A 16,852-nucleotide genomic window follows, 5' to 3' on the forward strand; every position below is an offset into this window, starting at 1 on the left:
GTCTGCTCCCCCCGTGGTGGGGAAGAGGGGGGGGTGTGTGCGGGCATCCGCCTGCCCCTGTCTGCCGGGTTCGCAAAACAAGGGATTCTCCTGCCGGATCCTGGACCCTTCCCGGATTTCCCCCGAGGAAACGAGCGAGTAGCCAAAAGCGCTTCTTTTTCGTCTTCGCCTGACGGAGGAGGTTGCGACCTTTCCTCTCTCTCTCTCGGATGCGGAACTCGCTCGTTAAAACCTGGTTTATCGCGAAGCGCTTTAAACCGGGGAATAACCTTGGCGGGGGGGGGGAGCGGCATTCCCGCACGGAGCGGTTGAACCCTCCTCCCCACCCTCCTCCTCCTCCTCCTCCCCAAAACGTTCCGAAGACTTCCAGACTTCTTTCTTTAAATTCCGAACGCGGCGGTTGGGCTTTTAAACGAACCCCCTAAGCCTGAACCTCTCTCCTCGCGTTCCGCTCTCGGCTCTGAAGATCGGTTTGCCGCTTCCCGAGGGAAGAGGAGGGAAAATAAAAAAAGGGGGATGGGGATGAGGGGGGGAGGAAGGCTAACGAGGGTGTTTCAACCGACGGGAATGGGGTGTTCTGTCGTTTGGTCGAGCTGCCGGGAGCGCCGCGGAGCCCCGATTCTTTACAGAGGGTTAAAATTCCTCCCCCGCCCTCTCCCCCAAAACGTCGCGGCATCCCCCCGCGGGACCGGCACCGGTGGGGGAAGCTGGTGTGTGTCCCTCCCCCCCGGCAAGGCCACGGCTCGAGGGGTGGCTTTGGGGGAACCGGAGTTCCTTTCGTGATTTTGGTTTCTTTTAATTACGTTTCCGTTTTTTGGACGGTTTCATAATTGATCTACAGGCGCCTGGGAATGACAGTAGGTAAAGAGTCTGCGAGTGAAATAAAATAAAAAAGCGACCAAAAAAAAAAAAAACCAAAAGAAAAAAAACCCCACGAGAAGTGGTAAACCGCCTACAGAGGAAAGAAACCAGACTCGAGATTTAAGAGATAAAAAGGCAGCGGAGTGGAACCTACGCTTCTCCCCATCGTACGCAGCAAAGCGTCCCGTCACCGCCACGCAGCGCACCCGGCGAGACGCCGCTCCGTGCTGCTGCGGGAATTCGGGCGGGAGTTGCCGATTCTCTCGTTCACTCACCTTGAGGTATTTTTCCAGCATCTTTACGATGTGTTTGTTGTTCAGGACGCTCTTGGCGACGTGTAAGCTGGTCTTTTTGAACTGCTCCGCAGCCATCTGCGAAGGAAGCGAACATCGGGGGCGGTTTGAACGGGGGAAGCGTTTCAACCAGGAGTTTGGCTCCAGAGTTTCTTAATTCCCTCCTCCCCCACAGCGCCTGGGAAGCCCCATCCCCAAAAAACATCCCCAAAAAAGCGGACGCGAGGGAGCACCCGCATCTTTTCCGCTAACGCGAGCCCCGGAGAAAGATCTGCTTCGGCAGCAGCAGCTGCGACATCCCCCAAAGACCCCCAGAGCACGTCCAGGACAGCGATGGTCATGTCAAACCCTCAGAAGAGACAAAGACCCACTGCAACGAGCCCCTCTCCAGCCTGGCCCAATTTAAACATCGTTTACGTTTCATTTATAAACTCCCCAAGCGCCCTCAAAGGTGAGTTTTAATTTTAATTTCGAGCGAGCACCGCAGATTCAGAGAGAGGAAGCGTTTCGCCTGCGCAGTACGCCCGGACAACGCACTCCGCTCAACCCCCTGCGCGAAAAAAAAAAAGGCCGCATTTCCCTTTCAATATCACTTTTTCCGTTCACCTCCCCGTTTCTCAGTTCCCCCGTCAGCGGCTTCATCTCGCGGCACGAGCCGAGACCGTAAGAGAAGGATTTTTTTTTTTTCTTTTTTTGGATATAAACCTGGAGCGCCCAGATCGCCATCCCCGCGCCCCGGGCAGAGCCGAAACGCTGCCGTCGGGAAGCGAGCCGGGGTTTGTGGTTTTTTTTGCTCACCCTGCGGTTTCTGTTGTGATCGGCCGATCGCAGGTGCCTCTGGAGGAGGTGGTTCTGCGCGGGAATTAACATGTCGCACGCCATGCAGTGAGCCGCCTCGATCTTCTTGAAGAAGTGTTCTTGGCCGATACCTGCAGCCACGACAAGAGGTCAGCCAAAATCCCAAATAATCGAGATGTTCGGCCGGTTAACGGTGCATTTCCGCCCCCTCTAACGACCCCGCGTCGCTGCCAACCCTCCAATTCCGCACCCAAACTTCCAGTTTCTGCCTTCGGAGACAAAAAAATACCCCAATCACATCTGTTTCTCTAAGACCACGAGGAGACTTATTCCGCTCGAAAACAGATCGTACCGACGCAGTACCCGAGCGTAGGAGGAAGAGAGACGGGATAACAACTCGAGGTACACAGTAACCGACTCGCCCGGGGCTCTTTTCCTCCCCAAAAGCGGCACGCCTCTCCAAAAATCCATTTAAATAAAGGTGGAAGGGACAACTTGCGCTTCCCCCAGCTCTGGGGTTCCCTTTCTCCCCTCTCCTCCGGCTCAGGTTTTTCCGCCTGCAAGATTTTGTTAAGGCGACGCGCGGCTTAACGAAACCCCCACTCATCGCTCCCCGGACCAACGCGGCCGCGCGTGGCAGACTCCGTCGGGGACAGGCGCGTTGACGAAGCCAAGTCGATTTTTTACAACCCCCACCTCGCGCTTTTTGCCACCACAGATCAACTTCGCCGCTTTCTTTGAACATTAAAAAGCGAACGCAGGATCCAGCCACGAAAATCCACAATTCCTGGGAGTTTTTCCCCTCCGGTTTAACTCATTTTACTTCCTCTGAGATCGCACGAGCCTCACAAATCTGCCGCTTGAGCAACTGCAGCGAGGACGGGCACTCCCCCTTCTCCACCAAGATGATTTATTTCACCAAGTTGGCAACGAAACACCCCAAACCTGAGGCCGAGTTACCCGAATCCTTCGTGTTTGTGCCGCTGTGTCTCTTTGGGAGCAGTATTTATTTGTTTTCCTGCACACTCGCTGGGCCTCCGGACACGGAACGGACACTTACCCTTAAAAGGATCCGGTTTCTGTTTTGTGCCCTCTTTCTCGGTCAACTCCTGGCGCCGCTTCTCGATTTTCTTATTCCTGTTGACGATGTACTCCTGGGAGGGAAGAGGACAAAACTCATCGTCCTCCTCAAAAGGCACTGAGATAATCGAGCGGCTCCAAAGGGAAACGAGCTCCCTGGGGAACACCCACAGCGTCCGTGAATCCGCTAGACGAGGCGGGTGTTTTCCCCTCCCTGTTCCCCGTCATTTCTACCGGAGCGAGAGCCGGAAAAATCCAAATCGGAGCCAGACAGAAGCCCGCTCCCGTATCGCCATCAGATTCCTCGCGGGAGACCCCGAATCTTTGGAGAACGCCCCCAAAATGCAAGCGCTGGTCATGGAGAAAATAAACCCCCCACTCTTTATCTCGCCTTCCTCAGCTCTAGATGTGTGGATGGCAAAGACCATCTCTGGAATATTAATTTCTGGCCTTTCTCTTCAAATTCGTACAATTCACTTTCCCTCTCAATGTGAAAACCGGTGAGGAATCGCGTCACGCCAAGCGATGTCATCGGGTGATGCGTTAACAAGTGGCGACGCGAGCTAAACCAGCAGGGGGATGGATTCGTAACCCCTTCCTGTCCCCTATGCGAGCTCAGGCACCCCAAATTAAGCCCGGGCACACCAAATTAAGCCCGGGCACACCAAATTAAGCCCGGGCACACCAAATTAAGCCCGGGCACCCCGGCACGGATGCAGGGAAGGGCTGAGCTAACGCGGGGCAACGCATATACCTGCAGAAACTCGACCGTTTTATCCGGGAGTTTGGTACCGATGTATCGTAAAGTCTCTTTGTGAAATTTGCTCTGGAGGTGTTTCTGGATCTCCTCTTCCTCGAAGCTGCGGAACTTGCAGACGGAACAGGCAAACTGGATTCTAAACAGAGCAACCGCGCGGCAAATGAGGAACGAGCTCAGCTTAACGAGAACATCAAGAAGATCGCGACCGTTCCCGCCTCTGTTGCCGTTTTCTACCTCTTAGTTGGTTTTTTTCCCCACCCCACACAATTTCACTTTGTCCTGGACCTTTACAATCGCGGTAGAACCTGCCCGGATTAAACAGCATCTCCATAAAAATTTACGCTACGGGAGCGGACGCTAAAATCCCGCAGGAGTTTCAAAGCAACGGGGGAAATTCGTAGGGCAGGAGGCGGATCAGCACTCTCGGATGCGATAAAACTCTCCCTGGTGTGGGAAAGCCCCGAGATACAGAAACGCTGGCGCCTCCCTGCCTGTCTTTACATCACTCATTGTATTATTTTTATCAGCAAGGCCACTTAAAACACCCTCTTGAATTTATAACTCTACACTGATCTGCGTATTAAACACCACGGTATTGTCCGCATCTTAAAAGAGTGATAAAACACACAAAAAAGGGAAAAAAAACCCTGAATGTAGAGCCCCAAAACACAATCCCCCAGCAGATTTCTCCCGCGTTTGTGCGGAGGAACGTCCTCGGTCGATATTTTTCATCGAAGTGCTGGGAACGGACTGGCTAATTGCTTCCCTTACCTGTCCATAGCGCGATCGCGCATCCGATCTCTTCTCCGCTGCTTCTCCCTCTTCTTTTTCACCTCCTCGTCGTCATCTTCACAGCCATCTCCAGATGCTAAAGGAGGGAAAAATAAAAATATAATGAGAATTACCGTGCTCACCATCACCCACTTCGCTGGCTGAGGTATTTTGAGACCCAAATGCTTTGATTTCCTCTTTACTCTCTGCTTCGGGAAGTCTCAAACGTCTTTTGGTCTCTGGAAGCTCTCCCTCTCCCATAGGCATTTTCCGACCGCCGGGAAGCGGCAGCCTGTTTCCAAAGTCTCCAGCCGTTATCCTAAAACCCAAACCCTCCTCTCCTCCATCCCCCTGAACTTCCCGCAGCAGCTCAAAGTCTTTGTAGGCAGCGACAGGACACGCCGTTAGTGGCAAGAGCGGAAAGAGTCCCGATTTTTACGATGCTGCAGAAGACACCTCTCGATCTCCCTCCCTTGGGAGGAGCTGCTACTTCTCCCCAAATTCTTATTTTTTTCCCCTCCTTCATCTGTTTTTTGCACGGCTTAAAAAGCTCCTCGAGAAGGTTAAGCTACAAAAGACAGCACAGTTCTGCTTCCTCGGGATGGTTTTGGATACAATCCTCACGTCACCTATCTAATAATTCCTCCATAGTTAACAGGAAAGCAAAAAAGAAGTAAAGCTTCAGCTGATCTAATCTCTGCAGCGTTTTGGGGTAGAAAACTCCCAAGTCAGAGGTCTATCAGCCTCACAGGACTCGGGTAATAATTCACCTGCAGTGTTTTCGGGTAAAAGGAGCCTGGAGACCAGACCCGGCCATCAGAGGGAAGCTCGATCGAGTTATTTTCACATCCAACACCATCTCACTGAAATCCTGAGAACAACCTAAAAGCGGTAACAAAAGTCCTACACGCGGTTTTCCCCAAGTCACCGTAACGCAGGAGGCACAATGTGCTGGGGGGGGGACACGGACGACGGACGTTGATGTGCCTTTACCAAAAAAGTCCAATCCCAACCCAGCTGAAGTGGTTTCAGCTACTTTCGACCATACGGTTTTCAAATTACTGTTCTAATGTGAATTGATACAGTCCCGTCTATTCGAAAAAAATCAAAACAAACCAGGATTTGGCCCAGGGGTTGAAACCTCCGCCAAAAATTATTTAGTTTATGGTATTTTTTTGCTCTGCCCTGTCGCGAGATGCGCGTCTCACACCGCCGGCCCCCAAACAGGGCAAGAAGATAAACTAATATCCAATATCCCTTCGTACAGACGGCAAACATCGAGAAACCCAGAAGAAACAAAACCGTTTTGGCACTCTGCTGCTAACCAGCGCGGCCATTCTGTGCCGGAGCCCTGGCCTGGTTTACCGCTCGCAGCAGGAGCTGCATCAGCTTTTGACCCCCAAAAATGAAGTCCTCGGGAGCGCCCCAAGGGGAAGCAGACGGATTCGGAGTAGGATTAGTCCAGGACTGCGTGAGGGGGGGGTTAACGCACACCACCTTCCTCCGCCAAATCGCCCCAACTCCTGGAAAAGAGAAACACAAGACGTCGCTGGTGTTAATTACAGAGATTCGGAGGTTTCACAGTCCACCACCCGCAGAATAGGTGAAGGGTTGTGCCATTTGGGGCTTAAATGTCCGTTTTAAAAAGTGTTTACGAAACAGCATAGTTTTCCAAGCAGTGCTTCCCACTATCGGCGTTTAAATCCTTGGCAGCTGAGTCGCCGCTCCGAGGAACACCAAAGGTGACAGGCGGTCACAGGCGAGATAAATGGCAATGACCCCCTGCCAACCCGGCAAACAAACCGCCCAGGAAAGAAATCAACCACTAATTGGAATTCAGCCCTAACGAACCTCGCCAGCAGCAGCAGGACGGGCGCGGGATCCTAACCTTTCCACTACAAGTGCTTTTCAAGCACCCCGGGGGAAGCGAATCTGCCACCGAAGGGCACAGGGAAATTATGAGGAGAAAATGCTTTCGCAATAGATGGGCTCAAAAAGCTGTTTGTGGGCGATTTTAGATATGCCGACCCTCAGCGCAGTCAAGAAAAGCAGAGGAAATTGCTCGAGGCTAATAATAAAAAAAAAAGAAAAAGTTACTTACACCTTTGTCCGCTTCGTCTCCTGATTTTTCCTCTCCTTCGCCCTCATCTGCTGCACAAAAGACAAATCATTTGGGTGGTGTTGGGGGGGGTGTCTTTTCTCTCACTTAACGCTATAAAGGGCCCCTAATAAATCACCGATTGAGCGATAACGGCTCAAAACCCCAGCGAAGATGGCAAAGGGCTCCCTGGTTTCTCTTCACCCGTCAGTTTGCTGCAAACTCTGTCCTTGCTCTCACCGATGCTCGCCTCGGGCATTAAATTTTGCCCCCCAAAATACACAGAACATAACGCCCACCCACTTGCAGGGGTACTATGCCAACTAACGACTGAAAAAAATACAACAGCTTTGAAATGTAACAACTATCAGTCAGATAAAAGACGTAAAAACCGGGGGAAACGGCCAATATTAGCGGGCGAAGACGGCTCGTACCGTTCTCGGTGTCGTCTCCTTCGCTGTCGGTCTTCGCCTGTTTGCTGTCCGGCTCATCGCCGCTTTGCGACTGTTTTCGCTTGCGTCCTCCTCCCTCGCCGTCCGATCGCCCTCCCGAACGGTTTCGGAAACCTCTTCTCTTGGGCTAAAGCGGGAAGAAATCACTTGTATCCATCAAATCGAAGCACCAAAAAACCTCCATAACTAAATTAATAATCAAAGTATTCCACCCATCTGCTACAAGCCCTCAAAAGTTTCAATTCTTGTCACCCCTGCAGACCGATTTTTGGTTATAAAAGCATTTTATAGCTGGGTTAGCGCCCCTGGAGAGCGGATTTGGGGTGAGGTAAGCATTCAGAGGCTCTATTTTATGTGTAAATGGGTCTATACAAGCTTGATGACACCCTACTCTACCCAGATTTAAATTATTCGGCGGTGGGAGCAACGTGAATTAAGACGGGCGCTTCTCCATCCAGCCGAACGGCGAAGCCTACCCACCGCCGCAAGGAAAAAAAAAAAAAAAAAGCAATTTTCACAAGAAAAAGAATCAAAAAAAACCCAACGGTGACGACTTACCATGAGCGTGTTCATGTGCCAGGGCACCGTACCCATCCTGTCTCTGTTTCGTTGCCTCCCCATTCCGTACGGCATATTCCCATACCGTCCCATTCCCATGCCCGACATCCCCATCATGCCATAGTCATAGTCTCCGTAGTCACCGTAATCGCCGTAGTCGCCGTAATCGCCGTAATCCCCGTAGTCGCCATAGTCGCCGTAATCCCCGTAGTCGCCGTAATCGCCGTAATCGGGAACGAGGGCTTGGGAAAAGAGGGAAGGGAGCCTGTTGGATCCGGCACCCCCCATCCCGCGTCCACCCATGTAGTTCAACTCGTTCCAACGGGCCGAGAGGCGCTCGGAGCTGGAGGAGGGCATGAAGTGGTCGGCGCGGTTGAAAGCGTTCAGACGCCCTCGATTTTGAACGCGGTTTTGAGCCCGGCCTCGCATCAGGCCGTAGTTGTTTCCTCGGTTGCGAGATTGATCCCGGCGGTTGTCGAATTGGCTTCCGAAGGAATCGTTCCGATCGGTTCCGACTTCTCCGTAATCGTAGCCGGATCGGTACATGTCGCGGTCGTTCATGGAAGATCTCGAGTCGTAGGATTCGAAAGACTCAAATCTGAAAGAGCTGCGCAGGAGGAGACAACAGTCAGCAGCGAAAATAACATCCCCGCGCATCGGACAGGCGTTTGCATCCGTTTTTATCACAATCCGAGGGGTTTCGGCCAGAAAAACGGAATAAAAATTATTTTTAAACCCCGTGTACCCATTGCTTTCTGTATCCCGCTCCACCTTTTCCTAAGTGTCAGGGAAAATAAGTGACTATCACAGAACGGTGTTTTATTGCACAACTATCTGAACAGAAATCCATCGGAGATTTCAAACTTCATAGCGCTACACCGCTCCGAATTAATGTTTTGCCAGCGGAAAAGCAGATCCCAAAAGCTTCCCCAGGTAAAAGCTGCTTCTCGTTGCCTCTTCCCCGCGCCTCCGCGTGGGAATTAATGCGGAGCAACCCCTCGGTATCTTGGCTGACCGCAGCAGCCAACATCAAACAGCACAAAAAAAAAAACCCAACCCCAAAACGCAAAACTTCATTTATTCAGTAACTCTTGCCAAGATCCATATTATTATTTCAGCAGAAAAATAACGCTCCGGACTTGTTGCATAGTTTAACCCAGCAGGAGAAAAATAGAAAACCTCACATAATTACTGGGCAGCTATGAGGAAAAAGGGAGGCAGAGGGAAAAAATACTTAAAAAACCCCCTAGAAACTATAAATAAAAAACCGTCGGCAAAATCTAGGAATTGAATCGAGAACGGAAGCGGCTTTTGATGTGCACATCAAATTTGATAGGTTTACCATATAAATAATATGTTCACAATATAAAAAATATGTACGTGCGCACACACGGATCAGGGCCGGTAAAAAAGAAGCAGCGAACTTTATTTTCCAAGGAGGAAACGGCGCCTCTGCCATCAGAACAGCTTAATCCGAAGCTATAGTGATTAAAAGGTATTATTTTTTACTACTAAATATAAATAAAAAGCGGTACAGTCACCTCTCCTGGTCTTCCATCCCCTCCCCTGTCCCGCCGCTGCCCTCCTTCGACAGCATATCCAACCGCTGGTTGATTTTGGCTATGATGGAATCCGAGTTCTCGTTGGCTGAGGCCTCGGCGCCATAGGAGGCGACGGGCATGGCGGCGCCCACGTCGGCGTTCATGCTCATCTCCGAGGTTTTGGGGGTTTCCCAGCTGCTGGAGGTGGCTGCGGCGTAGTTGTACGTGGCCGCCGTATTAGCAGCGGTGGGTTGGGTGTTGTAATAGTCGTAGCCCTCATAGCCTGGCAAAAAAAAAAAAAAGAAAAGAAAAGAAAAGGGATTTTAATACAATATTATAAAGACATGGGCACCTGGGGGAAGAGTTTAGACGCGAACGGATCCGCCCAGGCAAGGCTGCAGCTGAGTTTAACCTCCTTTCAAGGCAATTTGTTTTCGTAACGTGAGAAATAGCAAAGATTCTTATTGCCCAACCCTAAAAGCATAAGGGACTTCCTCTTTTCGGCGATTTTAACTGCAGAAACGGAGCGTTGCTGGTTGTATTTACAATTTCTGAACAAGACCTCGAGCTGCCCACGTCACAGGGTCCCGCGAAACGACAGGAGAAAACCCAAAGCGGACACGCTGCCGGGCACATCGCCGTTATACCCATCAAAAAAGGAGCACGATAATAAATTAACGAGAAAAATCAACGCAGCGAGTCGTACTCAAAGACCACCTTGCGGCAAGACACCACGGCGCGGTGGAAAAAGCAACGTGCTCCAGCCACGCTGGTGAAGCTGCCGATGCTTCCTGCGCTGCCGAAATCTGGCCCGAGGGACGCGCGCTCTCCCGGCAATCCTCGTCGCAGCTCTACGGCCCCCGGCTCGAATCCAGCGTTGCTCCGGGAGAGAGATGCGCCGCGAGCTTCCTCTCGCTGCGTCTGACCTTCCAAACCCTTCGTTTCATCGCTCCTCGGGCTCTCGTAAAGCGACCGCCACAATAATCCCCTCTTAATTCTCTATTCCAGCGCTAAAATTGGCATCATTAAGATCGCTGGGGTGCGATGCCGCTACCGGTTGCGCCGACCGACACAGCCTCGTTGTGTCTTTGTATCCCATCTGCCGGCGATGTGTGGTTTTATTTGGATTGTAAACTCTCCGGAGCAGGAACAGCATTTCTGTTTCATTTCATCGGTACGACGGGGTGCGAGTCCTTCACAGGGGCGGCCAGATTTTACAAAAAAGAGGAATAATAGAAGGGAAAAAAAAACACCCCTTCATTTTCACCCATGACTTGAGCCGGGAGGTTTGAATCCACAGCCCAACGCGCAGCGTTTAATTTTCTATTGTGAGGATCAAAGAAATAATATTTTATAAAAGAATCTCAGGCTGTTGCTTAGGAACGCATTAAGACTGGCTTCAAACAGCCATACGATCCAAATCAAGGCCAATCAACTAATTGCTCCGAGAGGAAAAGTTTATCAGCGAAAGCAAATCATGTTTTATTGAGGAAGCGCCAGTTCGCACGTAGAGAACGGCATTTGCGTACCATCAAGCTGCCAGAATTACGAGGGCAAACCTGGGGTTTTGGAGGGGAAAAGGATGTAATCTCAGTAAAATCAATTTATTAATACACACATCTGGCTGTCCCGCATCAAACGAGAAACAGAGACGTAAAATAAATGAACTTTTCTCATCCACAAGTTAATTTTTCCCCGCCTAAAGGAACAGATGGCTGCCGGTCATCAGGACAGAGCTGCTCCCTCGGCACGCGGAAAAGCCAAAATCACGGAGTGAGGTAAAGATAAATAAAGGAATTAGCGAGGCGGAGCGGTTTAAAAAGGGCGGCGTTGCGTATTTCACACCGACTTCCAAGGGGAGACGGTTTACGAGCTGGAAAACAGCTCCGCTTGCCGCAGCCAGCTCGAGAGACGCCAACCCCCAGGGAGAAACGAGGTTTCTTTTTAGCACGTACCTTGCCAGCTCGTCGCATTCGTCGCGTATGTACCTGAGCGGGACAAAAAGAGGAAGAGAGTTTCAGCTCTAAAAGCAACGAAGTTAAAAGTTCAGAGAGGAAATATATATAATTCAGTTGGGAAAAACGATGTATCCTTTTGCAGAGAATGGGAAAGAGAGAAGCTGAGATTTCAAAGAGCTAATTATGAAAATGAAATGGATAATATTTACTTTTATACTTTTTTTTTTTTTTTAAACATTTTCACGTATTTGCCCTTGCGAACAACTCAAATGATTCCATAAAAACCCTCCAGAAGCAGTAAAACCGCAGCAAAAACAAATACAGTCATTAAGACGATCCCTTTCAGGAGAATCTCGCTGCTTTTACTGTTTAGGCTGGAAAGGAGTTCAAAGGAGAGAGCCCAAACTCCCAACCACCCCGGGACACGCTTCGTTTTGCGGCGCTAATAAACCTCAGGAGATAAAAGCAAAGCGTGTTAATTAATCATCTGCAAGGTTGCGACCCATTCCTCCAGCAGCCGCCACTGGGAATCGGAGCGTATCACAGAGGAAGCTTTTCCCAACAAAAAAAAAAAAAACCACCCAAAAAACCAGCAGTAAACCCACTAAAACAGGTAGAGGAGGGAGGAAGGCTGCCAAAGCTGCTTCTGTGTTCTGTTTTTCAGGTTGGAAAGAACTAAAAATAAGTTCTGTTCTAAAATTGCAATTCCTCAGATCTATTTTTACCTACACAAAGCTCACCTTGAGTGTTGGTGGCCCCGGTATTCCAGGTGCCGTAACCTGCAAGAAAAAGAAAGGAGCTATTAGCGGGATTGCCTCCGCTCTGCTCACGGCGTTTGTTTCTTCCCTTAATTGACCCAAAACCCAATAAAGTCTTGAATTACTTCCGCTGTTTATTGTTTGGGAAACACGCCCGATGCTTTATTTCAGATCGTTTCAGCTATCTAAAGGTGGACGAGATGTCTCAAATTAATAAAAAAATCCCTGCGTTTTGAAAGAGAAATCAGTGGTAAGAGGCGCGTGACGTTAACGACGGTGCAAAGTTTCGTTTAGACGGGAGGAAAGCCGCGGGATAAATCACCCGGAGAACCGTACCGGGATAAATCTTCCAAAGAACCGAAGCGGCATCGAGAACGGACGTTTGGGTTGTGTCGTGCCAGCAAAAGCGTCCTTCTTCCTCGGGAATATCGGATATCCTCATACGCAATCCGAGGTTGACTACTGCTCTCACACGAGCCAATAAAATAAATCACGCCGCCTCCACTTTTCAGCACTAATTACAAGATCTGCGGTAACGAGGCGGCTTCGGTCTGGTCTCTCCCTCTGAAACGGTGGAAGAAGCAACAAATGGCCGTGACACACAGAACTCCCGCCACGACTCCACCGGCTCTTTTCTTTCACCACAGCGATTTGTTTTCCTCGCCAAAATAACTCATTTCTCCGTTTTAAACCTTTGCCGAAGCTTCCCGGGTGGAATCGGCATCCCCGGCGCCGCGGCGATCCCCGAAAGACCCGCAGCAAACGCCTTCATCCGCTCAGAGCCCATCGCATAAATAAGCTCCCGTGCCGCCACGAAACCTTGAAATCAAATTTCGAAATCAAAACCAACGCGCCGGGAGTTTTGCTGAAAACATTTCCCGGAGTCTTGGCTGCCGCTTCTCTGCAGGAAAAAAATTTTTTTTTTTTTTTTTTTACTCTTTATTTATTATTCTGATGGGAAAAATGGTTCACGAGCAGTACTACGGACACCTGGCTTCCTATGGATGCGAATTATTTCAACGCTCACCATATTACCCCAAAATTTTCCCTGTTTCTGTTCTGGCTTTGCCTCTCCCCGCCTGGATCTGCGGTTTCCCTTCCCTTTCGCAACCTCATCTCCCTCCAAACGTTCTCCAGCTGAGGAAGAGCCCCCCCAAACCAAAAAAAATCACACACACACACACGCTTCCTTCCTTCCATCTTCCTTCCTTCCATCTTTTAAGGTTCAAGTTGCTTTTCTGCACCTCAGACACCAATTTTGCCAAACTTTTCTATTTCTGGAGGCGGCCCCCCATTTTGCAAAGTTTTTCTCTTTTCAGAATCGGCCCCCAACTTTGCATAACATTTAGTTTTATTCGACACAGCCCCCGATTCCGCAAAAACTTCTCTTTTTTTGGAGGTGGCTCCTGACTTTGCCAAACTTTGCCATTTTGGGAGGCGGCCCCAATTCCGCAAAGCTCTTCTACTTTTGGAAGGGGCCCCCGAGTTCGCAAAACTTCCGTATTTTGTGAAGGCGGCCCCCGATTTTGCCAAACTTTTCTATTTTTGGAGGCAGCACCCAACTCTGCACAGCTTTTATATTTTTTAGGAGGGGGCCCCCAATTGTGCCAAACTTCTCCATTTTTTGGAGGCAGCCACCGATTTTGCCAAACTTTCGTATTCGCTTGCCACAAGCCCCAACTTGGCAAAGCTTTTCTATTTTTAGCGGCAGCCCCTGATTTTGCAAAGCTTTCATATATTTTTGGAGGAGGCCCCCCGCTTTTGCCAAACTTTTCGATTTTCGGTGGCAGCCCCCAATTTGGCAAAGCTTTTCTATATTTGGAGGCGGGCCCACATCTTCCAAAAACTTTTCTTTTTTTTTTTTTTTTTTTTTTTTCAGTTCTTCTGTATAATTTTCTCTAGTCTTTCCAAATATTGGCATACTGCTGTGTTCCTCTTCAAAGCCCCCAATTTTCCAAAACGCTTTTCTTTTTTTGGCAACAACCCCCAATTCGGCAAACCATTTCGTTTTCGAGACAAATCCCGATTTTACAACCCCTTTTTCCCTTACAGATCCCCGCACGAACCCCTCTAACACCCCCCCCCCGAAGGACGCATAGGACACCTCTCCCTCTTAACGACTTTTTATTTTTTCCACAGGGAAAATCCCCTTGAAGACACAAAACCTCCAGAAATCGCGGGCGAAACGACGATCCCCGCCGTATTTTTGAACGGCTGCGGAAACCGCAGCACCAGCAAAACAGGAACTGGCGACACGTAAACGCCTTTTCAAATCGCAGCTTTATCACCGCTTCGATTCCTTTCCCACCGTCGGCGTTTTTAGGTCGAGTCATTCGCCCTTCAGCTTCGCTTTCCAGCGGGATGGGGCCGGGATGCGGTTTTCCAGCTGCCGGTGGGGAGGATCGGGTCAAGACAGAGCAGGGAAATTAAGCAGAAACCTCCGATTCATCGACCCCGAAGCCTGACTTGAAATCCAATTTTAACGCTCTCTCCTCCAGCGCCTTAACTCACCTCTCGAAAACAACCCGCTGAGCGCAGGCGATGGTTTCGAGTGCCACCAAGCGACACCGAACCCCCGGTTGTCACAGGCATCATCCCAGCTCGACGCCCGCGCGCGGGGCACGCTCGTAGCCGGCGAAAAGCCGGAAGAGAAATCGAAGCCAGCGCAGGGAAGCTTTTCTCCGGGGCAGGTCGCTGCCGTTTCTCATCCGGCGTCGCCAAAAATAGCAGCAGCCCTCGTGTTTTCGACCGCACGCAGACGTCGGATCAAAGGAGAGCTCCTCGCCTTCCATTTTTAAGCCGTCTTTGAAAAAACCTCGGGGACATTAATTCAGGAGGCAAAAATAACCTGGCCTCAGCACGAAACCTCTAGGAAAAGGGAGGCTGCTCGGTCCCAAACACGGCGTTTTTCAGCCAAAGGGAGTCCCACCTCTTTGTACCTCCAGATTCTATAGGATAAAGCTCCCGCTTTTACACTCCGTGCGTGTATGTCGGCATGTGGCTTGCTGAGATGTCAGGCCGGTTCTATTCATACAGGTATTACCACGATTATCATATTCTTTCAAGGAACAAAGAAATCTGGGTTAAGCAAAGACCTCAAACTTTCAAAGCAAAGACCTCAAGCTTTCGGGTAAGAACGCGGTAATTAAAGAGTTCAACGTCTGATTTTGAAACTAAATATTACGTAAAAAACCCCACTAGATGAGACACTCGGGTATTAGTGACTCGGCACCACCGAGCAGAGGTTGTATCGTTACTTCTGCAGCAGCGCAAGTCTGTAAATATCCCCAGGAGGGAAAAAAAAAATAAATAAAAAATCAGTGGAATAAATCATCATCGCCTTCTCTTGGGAAAACGAACATGAAATTAAGTGCAGAGCAGGAAAAAAACCAACTCAGAAGGGACTGAGCGGTGAATTTTACTGAGCTGAATGCGCCTTGTGTCCCGGTTCCCAGTTTATTCCCTAGACAGCACTCCCTGAGCTGGGGGAAAAGCTCAGGAATCGTTTTTCTCCGCACACGTGTACAAGCAGAGTGCGAATCCACAAGATGACGGAGCGACGTCGAGAGATTTACACGGTTCAGTCTACATAAAGTGCTGAGAAATGAAGTTTAACACTCGCAGAAAAAAAGCCGGAGTCCAGAAAGCAATTCCCAAAAGGAGAGGTCTGAGGTTCTCCCACTGATTTCAACACAGGACTTTATCCGGGGAGAATAAAGTCTGTCTTCTCCTGGAATTACGAAGTATTTAAATTAAATCTATATATCACAGGCTCCTATGCGAGGCTTGACTGTAAAGGGTGCTCTCCCCCAAAACCCACTCGCGTGGAACCGTATGATTCTCAACGCACAGAAAATTAAAAATAAAGTGGCTGTTATAAGCTGAGCTGGCTACACCTGAGGTTTATTTATAAAACCCCAAATGTGCAAGAAATATAAAGAATACCTTCATTTTTATACTATATAATGGTAAAAATCCATTAACAAAACTTCTCTAAAGCTGCAAAACGCTCGGTGGTCTTAATTTATGAAGAGTTCTGTGAGGAGAAGGGAAGATCCCAGCTCTTGGGCAGCTCGTTAACGTCACAAATCCAACACAATCTTTCTCGGGAATAACTTTTAGCAGCCTAAAAACTCTTCCGAGTTGTTTATCCAGAGTTGCTCGGTTGTCAGTAGAGAGAAACCAGCGTTTGTAGAGGATGATTCAATACACGTTCAAGGTGTTTTTAATCCTGTCCCAGCTTCTCACTTCATTTTTAAGCCCGAAAACCAGGTAAAACACTTAAAAAGCATTTAAAAGCACGATGAAAGAGATGCCGGGCATGAGATCTCCACCAAGCTGAAAGCGGAGACAGAGGGAACCTGGAAAGAGCAACTTGTCAACAGGTCTTTACCAACACGATGTCGGGATGAATTATGAATGATCTCTGCGGAAAAAGCGACGGTGCCGGGTATTAAGAACTTGATAAAACACAGGCAGAAATGCCGTCGCTGCTGTATTATTTATAAAAATCTCGCCGCGTTACTTATAAAATCCTGCTGCAGTCGTAATTACGGGATAAAACCCAAGGAAGCGTTTTCAACAGCGAGTTAAAAATCGCCCTGGTGGGACCTTTGTGTCCCTAAACGTGAATATAAGCGAAGCGGAGAGCAAATTCAAGGTGGGAAGAGGACAGAGGGCTCAAAACAGGCGATGGGGGGAGAGGATCCGGGCTGCTTCATGCCGGGATGCGGGAGCGTTTACCCCACGTGCCGCCATCTCACATCCGGATAAACTTTAGGGGAAGGCGCTTAAACAACGGATATTCGGCTGTTAAACTTCGATTTGAGTGATTTTTCTTTCCATTTTCCGCCTCCGCCAGTCTCGTTCCGTCGTTCAGAGAGGCAAGAAACCAGCGGGAGCCGGGAGAGCGCGCCGCCGCCAA

The 16,852-nt window shown here is 49.6% G+C and overlaps 1 protein-coding gene across 1 annotated transcript in view; it reads right to left on the minus strand.

Moving 5' to 3' along the window:
• AKAP8 (A kinase (PRKA) anchor protein 8) overlaps window positions 1–14,261 on the minus strand; it is a 17,419-nt gene extending 3,158 nt beyond the window's left edge. Inside the window, exons 1-14 of the mRNA XM_009885557.1 lie at window positions 14,237–14,261; window positions 11,911–11,949; window positions 11,168–11,200; window positions 9,213–9,495; window positions 7,896–8,278; window positions 7,699–7,802; window positions 7,096–7,240; window positions 6,665–6,711; window positions 5,143–5,158; window positions 4,564–4,660; window positions 3,787–3,928; window positions 3,013–3,106; window positions 1,953–2,083; window positions 1,137–1,232 (exon numbers count right to left, since the gene is read on the minus strand). Of these exons, the coding sequence (XP_009883859.1) occupies window positions 1,137–1,232; window positions 1,953–2,083; window positions 3,013–3,106; window positions 3,787–3,928; window positions 4,564–4,660; window positions 5,143–5,158; window positions 6,665–6,711; window positions 7,096–7,240; window positions 7,699–7,802; window positions 7,896–8,278; window positions 9,213–9,495; window positions 11,168–11,200; window positions 11,911–11,949; window positions 14,237–14,261 (1,635 nt within the window). The remainder of the gene's footprint in view (window positions 1–1,136; window positions 1,233–1,952; window positions 2,084–3,012; window positions 3,107–3,786; window positions 3,929–4,563; window positions 4,661–5,142; window positions 5,159–6,664; window positions 6,712–7,095; window positions 7,241–7,698; window positions 7,803–7,895; window positions 8,279–9,212; window positions 9,496–11,167; window positions 11,201–11,910; window positions 11,950–14,236) is intronic.
• Window positions 14,262–16,852: the final 2,591 nt, after the last annotated feature.

The sequence above is a fragment of the Charadrius vociferus genome, unplaced genomic scaffold, assembly GCF_000708025.1.
Source record: "Charadrius vociferus isolate BGI_N301 unplaced genomic scaffold, ASM70802v2 scaffold955, whole genome shotgun sequence".
Taxonomy (NCBI): Eukaryota; Metazoa; Chordata; class Aves; order Charadriiformes; family Charadriidae; genus Charadrius; species Charadrius vociferus.